Raw genomic sequence first — 14,421 nt, 5'->3', positions numbered from 1 at the left:
TTGTCCAATATGATAGCCACTAGCCACATTAAAATTAAGTTTAAAATTCAGTTCATCATTGCATTAGCTATATTTCAGGTGCCCAGTAGCCACGTGTCTCCATTACTGGATTAGGTAATATAGATTACTGCAGAAAGTTCTATTAGATAGCTCTCTAAAGGTTATGATCAGGATTTATTTTGGTCAAAACTACCCCCGGTCAAGTGTGAAAACAGCAGTATTCTAGTCAGAAGATGTTCTTGTTGTGTCTCTACTCCTGGTTATCTTTGTATCTGTAGACAAATGTCCCACTGCTCTTAGCCTCAGTTTTCTTTTTTAAAACATGAAGATAATAATTCCTGCTTTTGCTGCTGCTTGGAGTGCTTGTGGAAAAGAAAGCTATAAAATGGTAACATTCTTTATAAAGGTCAAAGCAATTTTCCAAAAAAAAATTAACAACTGATTGTCTACTTTCTGTGTTTTGTTTGCTTTTTTAGGTTGCTGACTGAGCTGGAGTCTCCTTCTTGGTGGCCCTTTGGCGCCAAGCTTTGGAAGATGCCATCAGAAACAAAGCCCAAGTGGGACACCCCAATGGCTAACTCCAAAGCTTTTGGAAAAGAAGGGATAGTGATCCAAGTTCCTGCTGTTATTTCCCAAAGAACAGAATCTCATGTTAAACCGGGAAGGCTCACTGTCCGTGTTTCTGGGTTGGAAATCTACAACTCAGATTCTTTGCTCATGCACAGATTCGAAAGAGAAGATGTAGATGACATCAAGGTTCACACACCTTATGAAATTAGCATCCGCCAGCGGTTCATTGGGAAGCCAGATATAACTTATCGTTTGATATCTGCCAAGATGCCAGAGGTTATCCCCATTTTGGAAGTACAGTTCAGCAAGAAGATCGAGTTATTAGAAGTTGCCATGATGCTCAGAAGCACTAGAACCTCTTCCCTAGCAGAGAAGGGCTATTCAGTCTGGCACGCAGGTGAGTGATCATCAAAACAGTCTGTGCACAAAACCTGTAAAGTCACAGTCAAACTCAGCACACCCATGGTGCATACTTACCATGATGCATCACATATGGCAACTGCTAGTTTCAGCTCACTAGCAGCTGCCCCTTTGCTTGTAAATAAAAATATTTTCAGACCATTTTTCTTAGTATTTACCCTCTGAATATCAGATCACTCAGTTTATCATTTCCTTTGGAGCTGTGGTTTCCAAGTAGGTCAGAAAGATTTTGGTGACACTTCCGAAAGAAGGAAAGCTCCCAAGTTAGATGTTTTCACCTCTTTCCTCTGATTTGAGAACCAACACTTTAGGGTCTTAACTAGCATCATCTCCACCTGCTCTGGTGTGTCTCCACCCAGACCCTGCATCACTCTTGGTTTTCTTGGCACTTAGTTGAGGTCTTCCAAGCTCACCTTCCAGATGTGTGTTTGGATATCAGAATTTTTGATAACTATGCAGCATAATTTTTGTGTGATTTTTAGCGTCTACAAAGATCATGAAACCTTTGCTTTTCTTGGCAGTGTGGCTGCAGAATCCTCTTGCAGGTCTGTGTTGGGTGTGGAGGGTGTAGCTGAGTCTGGCCCCAGGGTCCAGTGTGGGTGGCAGGACATATGGATGTGAGGGTGTCCAGTGGTATCTTGATGGTATTTTTAGTTTTTTGATTGTGAGATGAAATAATCAGACGCCTTTTAGTTGCTTTCTGGTCTCGCAGATTTTTCTCTGTGGGTTGCTCGTTCTGTTTGTTTTCGTTTTTCTACTAGGCTTTTTTCTCTCTGATACAATTATAGGGGTTCATTATTCATTCTAGATATTCATCCCTCGTTGATTTAGAAGCTACAAATACTTCTCCCAGACTGTCAGCCTCCATTACAGAAACTTCTAATTTTGCTGTGGTCAGATCCACCACTTTTCCCCTTAAGTTTATTTTTGAGCCCTGCTTAAGAAATCCCAAAGTCATAAAATATTCTTCTGTTTTCTAATACTAACATTACAGTTGACATTACTTCCTTGTTATAGTGGTTTTTCTAATAAGTAATAATCTTTGCTGATTAACTTCAGTTGTTAGAGTTTGTTTGTAACAGGTATGTTTGCTACTATTCCAGTTCCTTTCATTTCCTTTCCCTCTTAAGTAATTGATTTCAGTATGTAATCTGTTTACATAAAAGGGCCAAAGAGGGTAGACTATACCGGCCAGCATCAGATCCTGACCCGAAGGACCCTTCAGGAAAGGCCATCTGCAAGCTCAGTCTGGTTAGCTCCTCTGATAACCTAAGTCTCTGAGTCCTCATCACTACTGTTTTCCTCTGGGGGAGCCTCAGCAGTGAGAAGGAGGGCCTGGCTGGTGGGGCCAGATGCAGAGCACTGTGGGCTACTGGTTTTAACAGTGCTGTTGAAGAATCCGTCTATACCAGGCATGATGCCAGGTACCTATAGTCCTGAAAACCATCCTTCTTCTCATGGAGCTCTACCACATTCGATTCGTGGGTCTTGTTAGGGATGGTGGTTTCAGAGAGAGAACATGGCACAGAATGTTACAAATGAGATGGCAGATGGGAGCATGTCTTGTGTGGCACAGAAAGTCATACTGTACAAGTGAGAAGAGTGCAAGCTTGCTGGGCCTCACTGTCATGGAGGGCAGACCCCGAGGAAGATGGGATGATAAGCTCTGACTCTAGGCATACAGGTGGCAGGTGGGGCTAGAGAGGAGCAGGGAGTGAGTGCCAGGGACTCTGCAGCTGTGATCAGACTGTAGGAAGCTAAGCGAGTACAGATTTGCAGGGCCGCCCATCTGGAAGGGGAAAATGGACCTCTTGCTCACAAACTGAGGCTGCTGAGCAGAGGCTGAATGTCTTTCTTCTCAGGGAAGCTGCAGATATTATACCTTTAAGGTTTTTCAGCTGATTGAACCAGGCCCACCAGATTGTATAGGATAGACCCCCTCCCCTAAAGTTAACTGATTGAGAGCTTCACCACATCTACAAACACCTTCCCAGCAACAGTTAGATTAGGGTTGGGTTGAGTAACTGGGGACTGTGGCCTCACCCACCCCAGTAACGGATTGTATATATATGGGATGAGCTGAGCCACGTCCACCGTGACAGATTGGTTTTCATTTCAGTGCTGACTTTAGCTTCTGGGTGGGGTCCCTGCAGTGTGTCTGAGTCTGGACTGAGCGTGAAGTGCCATCCTCCCCTTGTGAAGCTGCCTTGCCCAGGCAGGGCAGGTGTACCTTACAGCTGTGGATTTGGAGGGGTGCAGCTGGTGAGTTTTGTTTGGAAGAAGCCGGCATGCTGAGTTCAGTAAGCAAGAGGATATCTCGTTTGCTTGGAACTTCACAGTGGTCCTGTCAAGCCCAGGAATGAGAACCTACTTCTCACTGTTACCTTTCTTGTTGTATCTGTCAGCACCTCTGTTTTTACTTTTCTGTATGGGAAACAGCAGAAACAGTGGAGATAGAAACCATGACTGTGACATCTCAGAAACGTATTTCTCTCCTCAGTTAGCTAGTTTAGTAAAATGTGTGGCCAGAAGGTGGCGATCTAGTAATAGTGGACCAGTGTTTGTTAAGAACCAGAGTCCAGAAGAACTTTCCAGAGACCTTTGTTGTAATGTATAGTGTAGACAGATTGAGGGCCCCAGTGGCCAGGCTGGGACTGGGGGAGGAGGAGAGTCTCCTGGGCTTGAAGGGCTGGAAATGATGCAGGTGGGAAGATTCCACCTTAAGAAGGAGCAGTTGCAAATTGCTGTTTGCCTGCACAGTGTCTTTAAAGTAATCTTTTAAATTTTAGAATAGTTTCAGACTTAAGGAAAAGTTGTGAGGATAGTACAGAGAGTACCCGTATCTCCTACACCCAGTTTCCCCTATTCTTGTCATCTTGCATTAGTATTGTTCATTGTCACAACTAATGAACCTATCTATATCGATACATCTTTACTCACTAATTCCATCTTTTATCCAGATTTCCTTAAGTTTTACTGTTCCAGAATCCTATCCAGGATCCCACATGATATTTTGGTGTCTCATCTCCTTGGACTCATCTTGACTATTACGAATTCTCAGACTCCCCTTGTTTTGATGATCTTGACAGTGGTCAGGTTTTGTAGCCTTTTCCCAAGCTGGACCTTGTTCCATGTTGTCTCATGATCCACTGGGGTGATGGGTTTGGGGAGGAAAACTACAGAGCTCTTATCAAAAGAGCAAGGTCCGTGCATAGCATTTTTAAAGAGTTTTTTGGTACTGAGTTTTGTTTTCACTGTTTGCTAACAGTTGCCTTCTGAGAGGGGTCTTCACTGACCATCTAATTTAAGGAGACTGGTTTCCCATTCACTGACCCTGTAGAAATCTTGCTTAGCACCTGCATCTCTGTAAAATGGTAGATAAATTCTGAGGCATTGAAGTCTCTGCACAAGGTCATTAATGTAGGACTGTCTTTTGAAGCATTGAAGTTCTGACCCTGGGACACAGCACCATGCTTAGCGCCAACAGACGCCGTGTGGTCACTAGGACACGAGCACTTCCCTGACTTCAAACAGGCCCCATGTGGTTGTTAGGACATGGTGATCCCTGACTATCGACAGACCCTCGGAGAGCTGCTTGACCCTCAACCCCTTGATCCCTTCCGAGGACCCACAGGTCCAAGCTGTATACCATGTAATTTTGTAAATTTGCAAAGTAAGTTTTTTAAAAATTGTAATTAGTTGAGACTACTATCTCTCTCCATTTCAGCTTTCTCTCCCTTATATACCTCCTGTTAACACTGAGAACATGGGGCATTTTGTGTTTTTTTTCTGAAAGGGCTTCCCACTCCAGTTATATAAGCTGCTGGATAGAGTAGGCATTTTCCTGTGTCATCAGTGGGGTATTTGGGGCCCAAGGATAGGGAGAAGGATTTGCTCATGACTAGACAGACTTGAAGCAGTTTTTCTGCTTGCAGGTCAGGCCCTGGTGGTCTTTGCTCTGAACTTGAGGTGAGGTGACCAGTCTGTGTCTGATGCACAAAGGTGACTTTTGCGTCCCAGCACTGTCCCTGCCAGTCCAGTCCTTGCTCAGGGCTCCCTTTGATGCCTCCTTGTTCTTAGAAAGTGGAATCATCTGTAAGTTCTCACGTAGCTGAACAATTTGTGCTTATTTTGTTTAATTATTAATGCTATTGATTTCTGAGACAAAACCATCTTATACTGCATCAAATTAATTTTTTTCAGAAGATAGTTCAAAGCATTAAAGTAACTGACTTAGCAACCCAGGTCTCAGCACACATTTCTGAGGGTGGCCGAGTTTTGTACTAGGCAGGATCCTGGTGATGCCACAGCTCATTGTGAGAAACATCTCTGATTAGCATATTCCAGGAAGAAAAGTCTTCAGTTGTGATTTTCTGATTGTTCAATCCCATTTGTTAAAAATTTAAAAATAATAATGTTTCTGCCTGTAATACAGCTATGGCTGTTTAAATGGAAACCAGAGTGACAGTGAAGGAGCACAGTGCTGGGCACAAGCGCACAAGTGTGAATTAGACGTGGGCCTTGCTCCTGGAGAAGCTAGTTGGGGAGATCCTAGTTCCAAAAATGCTGAAAGAGATAAATAGCAGTGCAGTACCAACCAAGCAAGTTACTGTCACTGTATAAACTGAATGGTACCAGGTGTATAAACTGAATGGTACCAGGACAGATGAGGGAAGATTGCTATAATGAAAGGGCTGAGTAGAAAACATGTCTCCAGACTTGGGCTAGGGGACATCTGTCTGCATGACATGTACAGTGGGGTGCATGGTGGGCAGAGCCAGTATGCTGGGTCAGGGTGCCAGGGTGGCAGGAACAGAAGTCTACAGGGTCAGGGAGCAGACTAGGGAGAAGGGTATAGGCTGACTGAGGAGTTCACTTTCACCCATTAGGCCAGAGAACCACTGTTAACATAGACAAATGAAGTGCACTTGATAACATTTTAAGGTCAGGTACATTAGTTAGCTTTTCCTTTAGGCTGATAATAATTGGTAGAACAACGCCGTCTGTTGTCTAGTTTAGCTCTGATGGTTCTGTTGCTAATGTGTTAGAAAAGTGCTTTTTATTAGGTAACATCTTAGTGACATTTAGGTCTTGTAAGACCAACCAACAGTGAGTTGTATGCTATGGAAAGTTCTCTATTTAATAAGCCCTTAGGATGATGGAGTAGTGGCACTTTATCTAAAGAATAGAAAAGCACACCCAAGTGCATGGTATGTCCTGGGGTTTTTGTGTTGTGACTCCCAAGGTGTATGTGATGGTGTAGCAGTTCTATGTAGGCTGCACTTCGCACAGGTGTGCACAGTTACAAGGCAAGCAGTCTCTCACAGGGCCTCCTTCCCGGAGGAGACAGGTTTGGGGAGTGCTCAGGTCTGCACTGTAGAGCCCCTGCTCTTTCCTCCGTGCAGGTTTGCTTTGTACCAACTGGTTCCTGAGCTCACTCTCTCTGACCGAGACTCTTCCTCTCTAGTATCTCAAGAAACGTGCTCTCATCCTCATGTCTTCTCTGTTCAGTTAGGAAATTTCAGGGAGTGTTAGTTTGTAAGAAACTTTTTAAGTAATAAGAATAAGGGGATGTTTGTGTATCTGTTGGAGGTGGCTCTTCTCTCCCCTGGGAGGAGGGACTTGTGCAGTTAGCATATCCTAGAGTTACCAGCTGTATTCCTACTCTTCAGGCCCAGCAAGAACTTGACCCCAAGATGAATTTCCTTTCCTAACAATGCACTTATCAGCTGCTCTAGGCCACTCTGCCAGAAGGCAGCGCTGCTTACTGCTCTGAGGGTCCTTGGAAGGAAGTGGGAGTGTCCCATCTCTGCCCTCCCATTCTGCTGAAGCAGAGCAAGCTGCTCAAAGGAGTTGGTCCTGGAATCCAGATGCTGGTTCTCAGACCAATATGCTTTCATCTCTCCAGCATCCTAATAAATAAACCAGAGAAGGAAATGGTAACCCACTCCAGTGTTCTTGCCTGGGAAATCCCATGGACAGAGGAGCCTTGTGGGCTACAAGGTCCATGGGGTCACAAAAGAGTTGGACACAACTTAGCAATTAAATAATATCCACTCCTGGATAAAAGATCTTTCTTCTCAAAGCCAGTTATAGAACAAGATCCCTAGTATTTACCGTGTTGTACACTCCGATCAGTGTTGGGTAACGAAGCAGCCCTGGGTTGGGACAGAAGGCAAGGCTCAGGCAGGTCCCACATTCAGTCAGCTCAGCAGAGGCTCAGCCAAGTGAGTTCACCACACTTACTGCTCTGGCAAGCACAGAGGCTCTACACCCATAGATGACTGTGAAAACACTCTGTCAACCTAAAGAGCTCTGACGGCCTTAAACACTACTTTTTCTAAAGTTCTGAATGCCCTTGTGTTGTTCACACCTTCTGGAAGATGCCACTCTGTTTGACTTTACATTTCAGCATCTGAACTGATGGACCAAGCCATGCACTGTGAGCCCTCCTCAGGGAGCCAGGAAGGGAGGCCACTTCAGCTACAGACAAGCGAGCCAGTAATTTCTGAGGAAGACACCCAGGAACTGGGACAGGTAACATGCATTCATGGTGTTATATCCTCCCCTGCAGGCAACTTACTTCTCTTTCTTGCCTAATAACAACTTTCCACTGATTTATGCTTGCCTCTCACCTATACAGAAATGTTGGGATATCCACTTGATTTTCTCAGCTCCCTGTGGCTTGAAAAAGAGTAAAGGCATTGCCCATTCTGATTCCTTGCATTTTGTGGCATGCAGATACACATAGCATTCCTGTGCACACACAGTAGTCTTGCCTCTTGTATGTGTGTGTGTGCACACATATGCTCTGTACATGTACATGTATGTGTGTGTGGTGTATGCACTGTGTGCATACATGTGCAGCACCTGTGTGTGGGCCATCTGTGTGTGCACTACCTGGGCATGTGTAGTTGAGGGCACTTGCCCTCAAGTGTTGAACACTGGTTCTTGAGAAGGCTTGCCACTGTTTGTCCAGGAAATTGAAATGTAAACAATATTTGAGAGAAATACTTTTCAATATACCTTCCTTTGTTAATGCTGGACAACACAGGGGCCTTTTTTTTCTCCTTTTTAAATAATTATGTAGCAAATACCTAGACATTGTGTCATTTCATTCATAAATATTTCAGTAGCTTTAAAAGAACTGTTTTAAAAAATCAGCACAATACTGTACTCACCTTAAAAAAGTAAAAGGTAGATTCCTTGGTGTCATCAGACGTCAAGCCAGTGCTCAGGTTTCCCTTAGTTCCGTCATTTAGAAAAATGTGTCACATGTTTGTTCCGATCAGGATCCTCATAAGGCCCCTGTGTTGCATTTAGTGAAGTGCCTTCAATTCACATCTTTCCTCTGTCATCTCTTCTTCTTCCTTTGCAGTTTATTTGATGAAAAAGCTGAATTGTTTCTCTATCAAAATTTTGCAACTTGCAAGATATTACTTACTTGGTTTCCCCACCTCCCAGCAGGTGGTGAGCTGTCTACTTTCTGCCTTGGTACTCCTGTAGGTCAGTTTGTAGATCTAGAGGCTCCATCAAATTCAGGCTCCATTTTAGAGAGACTATTTTGTTGGTGGCACCCCACAAATTTCATCAAAGCATATAAGAGACTGTATGTCTTTTAAACCTGTTTTTAAATAATTTTATACTATGTGTCTACATAGGCATAGACTCCTTTAAGCTCAGCTTTTTCCTTTTGGGGGAAAAAGTGTTTATCTTTTACTATGGGGTATTTTAAACATACATCATTTGTCACTTGTTCCTTCTGATCTAACTTAATCACTTTTAGTAACGATACATAGACATGCTGCTTTCTAGCTGCAACTAGCAAATTTTGCAGCTTACTAATCCCTTCTTTTGATAGGCTTATTGACTCCAGACCACTGCAGATCTTGTCTGTCTTGGGACTTGAGAAAGCTTTGCTCTGTGAAGGCAAACTTAACCTGTTCTCGTGAAAGTGAATGACAGTACATATAGGCCTCACACTGGTGGGATCTGGGTCCCTTCTCTCACCTTCCAACGAAGATGTCTATGGCTGGGATGAGCTCTTCTGTGTCCCACAGTTGTGTTGAGAGTGGAACAAGAACGTGGCTTTTTCAGGGGAAATGTAAGAATCTTACCTGTTAATTCTACTGGTTGCCATGCAGTTTGAGAGGGTCCTTCCAATTTCAGATAAACAACCTCTACTATCATGTCCAGTGTGCTCGTCCCCTAAAAGCTAGCTAGACAGAATGGGAGAGATCAGGATGAATGCACCAACAGCTAAGAGTAGAATAAGATTCCTCAGTAACCACTGAGATCACCATTCTTCCCCATGAAAGCTTGTGTCTGTGCGGTTGGTCCTGACTGTCATCAACAAGTCTCAGTGAGCCCTGTGGCGTCCGTGCTGGGAATAGCAGATGCCATGGTCATGAATCAGGATGCTGGCTTTGGGGCAGAGGACGTGGTGATCCCTGAGCGGTTGGGCTGGCAGGACCTACCCACAGGAGGGGCAGGACTTTGTGCTAGTTAGCTGTCTCATTCTCCTTCCCTGCAGGGAGAACGTAGTTTCATACGAGGTTGTCTTTTTGAGGTAAAACACATGTTTCATATTTAGAGAAGAATTTTGAGCTGTGTAGTTGAAGCTCAGGCATAGGTAGGAATGAGTTAAATTTCTAGGGAAAATGAAAATGCAAGAAAATCTCCCTCCATTCATCTGTGGTTTCTGCTGCAGATGCTATTAAAGTCATTACGTGAAAATGGATTTTGGTGACTTAGACTGCAGTTGGGGTGCTGGAGAGAAGACTCGCCGTAATTTCCTCAGGGAACAGCCATGCTCAGTGCAGTGTGCCAGCTCCCTCTGTGCTGGGCCTCTGCTGCAGGCATGTGGGCTACAATTGGGCCCCATCTGCTGCGTAGCTGTGGCTGTCCACCATCCGCTGTGGGAGGGCACGTGGTGGAGGAGGCTGGGAGAGGAATCAGAGTCCCTCAGATGGGTTTGGCAGAATCCCGTGAATCATTTCCAATGTCTGATGTGCTAACCTTTCCTGCCTCAGAACTCCTGCTCTTTTGTTACTAAATCTGTGGCTCCCATGTATTTGATACCACATTTGGAAGTGATAAGACAAAAACGGCATGGTTCTGTCCTCAGGACATTGCAATTTTATATAAAGTTTCTTCCTAACTTCTTAATCTCCACTTCTGTGTCTTGTGCTTGCTCTTTTTTCACGCTTCCTCCATCTTTCACCAAAGAAGGAATCAGAGTGGAAAGCTGACTTGGGCCTGGTCCTACGGTTTATCAGGCTCGTCAACATCCCGGCCGCAGACTTGCACTGCATGCTTCCATCATTCCCAGTGAGAAGTGCTGCACAGAGTGGGTTCATGGCAAGATTTTAGGTCACAGTTTTGAACTTTCTGTTTGATTATATTTGGGCATTTAGCCTGCCTACTGTATGTGGTATCTTTATAAACAATAAGTGCAAAACACAAAAATTAACAATTGAGGTGATTCATTCAGTTCAGTCAGAAAGTTGGTTTACTGGAAAACGTAGCTCGTCAGCTGGCATGAGGAGAAGAGTTTATTGAAAAGGCGGTCCTGTGGATGCCTGTGCTGGGGAGATGAGTGAGGGCCAGGCCTTTTGTCTCTGCGTTAATTAGCTGAGCCAAGTTCCACATGCATCTGCACTGGTAATTCACTGGATCGTTCCTGAGATAATCAAGGCCAGAAAGGATGTCGTGGCTCTCTCCTTGCTAACTATCTTAAGAAATTAATGTCCTTTTTTCTCTCTCTCTCTTTCTATATGGTGTGTGTGTGTCTATTTATATTCTTTTTCACATTGTTTTCCATTATGGTTTATTACAAGATAATCTTATTTTCTTTTTCTTTTTTCTTTCTTTTTTGTAGAAATTATAAAATACATTTCATCTTCAGTAACTCCACCATTCTGGTCTTTTTCTTTGTACTTTTTTCCCAGTTATTTAAATTTGTTCCAATTCATGTCTCCTTTCCTAGTCAGGAAAAAAAAGAATCTTTCATTTCTTGCATAACTGATCTTTAGCCTAAAATAAATGTCGGAATTAGTGGGATTGTATAGCACTGGCTTCAGTGTATTACTTATTTATTTGGAGAAGACAACACATCTGGGTTTCCTTGAATAATTGTCAGGACAAAGTCATGAGATAATGAGTGAGGAGTGATAATTCATGATGCTTCTCATCAGCTGTGGCAGTAGACTAACCCACAACTCAGAAATGCACATTCTAGAACTGATACTTCTTAGGATGAAGGTGGGAATGGCTAAAGTGGTAGGCCTTCAAAAGTAGAAAGGCAGTGGTAATACATTCCACCAGCTATAGGACCACTGGCCAGTGCTGGGAGGGCATGCCAACACCTTTGTTGGAGTGGGCTCTGTGGAGGGGTCTGGGGATGGGGAGCTGGACATGTCCACTCAAAGGAGTCTGGATTTTGTTCTATATGTAGTTTGGAATCATTGAAGATGTTTAAATAAGGAGAGATGAGATGATTTCAGATTTTTACTCATTCTCCTCAGGTTCTCTTGTTATTGTCCTCTGCTGTCTTCTGAATCTTTTTCAGACAGTTCATTTCATTTGTTAATTATGGGGTACAGTTAGAAGGTTAGTATTTTTATTTATGGCTTTGATACCAGTCTGAATATTAGAAATGAAGTAGGCTGTTTATTTAAATGTATGTTACTCTTAATTGTGAATTACTAATAAATGTTTCTGACATCATATCGCATGTCATTTCTAAATGTTAGACCATTAGCAGAGCCTTGATATCCAGGAAAAGGCACCTAGTAACTTTTGTTGTCCACATACAGGGGACATTTCAGTGAAAGGGCATATGGCCTGGGATGAGCCCTGGCTTAGGAACCTGGCATCCTGGCGCTGGCTCCAGCCCTGCCTGTTGTCTCTAGTCCTCGGAAGGCTGCCTCGCTCCCCTGGCCTCAGTCTCCACTTCTGAAAAGCAAAGGCAGTGACTTGTATACCTACCATCTAATGCAGAATCTGCCCCAATGAAAGGAAAGCTGAGTTACAGAAAAATGCCATGCCTTACTTATTCATTTCTGGTTTTCCTGTCTGGTCTGTTGGTTAGCTGGGTCACTGGTAACCATGAGCACTGCTCTGGCAGACAGACGACACGTGGTGCCCCCACCCCCTAGCCCAGCCCTGCTTGCTGTGGTTTCACATGCCTCCCACTGGTGCCCTCTGTAATTGCCTGGGACAACCAGCTCTTCTCCATAGCAGCCTTCAGGATTCCCATTATGTTGGATATGGTCACCGTTCTAGCAGAGGCCCTTGTTGTCTGCGACAGTGACTGTTCAGAATGAGAGGGCCAGTCCAGGTGTGTGGCTGTGTGTCCTCTGCAGTTGACAGAGAAAGCTATGTGGGTGCACTGGACCTCCTTCACATAGAGGCTGTGGTGTAAACCTGAGCTGCATGGAGGAGGCACCTGTCCTTCAGGTCCAGATACTCACGCAGATGAATCTTGGGGATGTATTCTGTACTTTCTACTACCCCTGGGAACTGTGGATAGGGAAGAAGCTAAGGAACTCTAAGATTTTGTGATTCCAGAATGTACCAGCATCTCAGTGAACAAAGTCTAGGGCAGCTGCTTGGTGGTACAGAAAGTAGAATGCCGAGGGGCAAGAAACAGATGCTCAGGCATTTTGTTTTGGAGGATGACTTGTTCACCCTTCAGAACATTTTCCTGTGTTCTTGGTCAGCTTTTGAATGAACCTCAAGTCTTAAAATCAAGTGTTTGATTATATTGTTATTGAGTACCTGGCTGTGGAAGGTTATGTATATTATAACCATGTTTTTTATTGTGGTAGAATATGTAGAATAAAATCTTGTCATTTTAACTATTAAAAAAATTTTTTTCCTCTATTTTAACTATATAAATAGTATTAATTACATTCAAAAATGTTTTGCAACCATCACCACTGATGGTTTTATTTCCAGAGCTCTCTATTCACCCCAACAGAATCTGTTATAGTGAAACAGTAACTCCACATTTCACCTCTTTCCAGTTCCTGGTAATGTCTAATCTTCTCTCTGTCTCTATGAATTTGCCTATTCTAGGACCCTCCCATGGGCTTTCCAAGTGGTGCAGTGGTAAAGAATCCACTTGCCAATGCAGGAGATGCGGGTTCAATCCCTGGATCAGGAAGATCCCTTGGAGTAGGAAATGGCAAGCCACTCCATATTTTTCTTGCCTGGGAAGTCCCATGAGAGAGGAGCCTGGCAGGTCGCAGAGTCGGACGTGACTGAGCCACTGAGCGCAGCACAGGAGCCTCCTCTACGTGTTATAATCCTTTTGTTTCTGGCTTTCACTTAGCTTGATGTTTTCAAGGCTGATCCATCTTGTAGCATGAATCAGTACTTCTTTCCTTTTTATAGGTGAATAATATTCTCTTGTATGGATAAAATATACCTTGTTTATCTGTTCATCACTGATGGGCACTTAGATTATTTCCAGCTTTTGACCATTGTGAATACTGCTGCCATGCACATTCATGCACAAGTATCTGAGTCTCTGCTTTCGTTCTTTTGTAGATATACTTTAGAGTAGAATTGCTTAGTTGTAGAATAAGTTTATGTTTAGCTTTTTAATTAGCTGCCATATTATTTCCTTGTCGGGGTTATTTTCTTAATTTCTTTTTCAGATTCTTCATTGCTGCTGTATAGAAACACAACTGATTTTTGTGTGTTGATCCTATGACTTTGCTAAACTTGTTAATTAGTTCTTCTAGCTTTCTTGTGCATTCTTTGAGATATTCTATGTACAGCATCATGTCATATGAAAATGGGGCTTCCCAAGCGGTGCAGTGGTAAAGAATCTGCCTGTCAAGGCAAGAGATGCAAGAAATGTGGATTGGGAATATCCCCCGGAGTAGAAAATGGCGACCCACTCCAGTATTCTTGCCGTAAAGTTCCATGGACAAAGGAGCCTGGCGGGCTACAGTCCATGGGGTTACAGAGAGTCGGACACAAATGAGCACTAGCACAGGTTACTATTACATGTAAAAATAAAGATAGTTTTACTTTTTCCTTTTCAGTGTGGATGCCTTCTATTTCTTTTTCTTGCCTACTTGCTCTGTCTAGGACTTCCAGTGCATAGCAGTACTGTATAGCAGTGGTGAAAGTAGGCATTCTTGTCTTTTCCTAACTTGCAGACGCTTTCAGTCCTTCCCTGTTGGGTTTCCTATTAGCTGAATTTTTCATAAGTGTCTTTTTAAAAAATGTTTTTTTAAGTTTTTACTTTATTACAGGCTCTTCTATTTCTAATCATTACATATGTTCTCGATATTTCATTTATCTCCTATATTGTACTCCATTTGTATTTCATTATGATTCCATCTGTCATATCTTCATGTCATATCTACTATTTTTAAAAATTTTTATTTCATATTGAAGCATAATTATCAGTGT

General features: G+C 43.2%; 1 protein-coding gene across 12 annotated transcripts in view; it reads left to right on the top strand.

Moving 5' to 3' along the window:
• Nucleotides 1-14,421, top strand: part of SNAP47 (synaptosome associated protein 47) — a 74,232-nt gene that overhangs the window by 42,743 nt on the left and 17,068 nt on the right. For 8 of the 12 annotated variants that reach the window (XR_014055988.1, XR_014055989.1, XM_081497884.1 and 5 more), the window contains 2 exons: nt 477-967; nt 7,403-7,527. Coding sequence is in view for 10 of the 12 variants with exons in the window: in XM_081497884.1 (XP_081354010.1) it covers nt 477-967; nt 7,403-7,527 (616 nt within the window). In the remaining 2 variants the exon portion in view is untranslated. The remainder of the gene's footprint in view (nt 1-476; nt 968-7,402; nt 7,528-14,421) is intronic. The other 4 variants (XM_081497885.1, XM_081497886.1, XM_081497887.1 and 1 more) reach the window with 1 other exon arrangement.

This window comes from Giraffa tippelskirchi, chromosome 6 (assembly GCF_054371585.1).
Source record: "Giraffa tippelskirchi isolate mGirTip1 chromosome 6, T2T-mGirTip1v1.2.pri, whole genome shotgun sequence".
Taxonomy (NCBI): Eukaryota; Metazoa; Chordata; class Mammalia; order Artiodactyla; family Giraffidae; genus Giraffa; species Giraffa tippelskirchi.
Note: the sequence above shows the minus strand (reverse complement) of the source record. Positions and strands in the feature narration are given on the sequence as shown.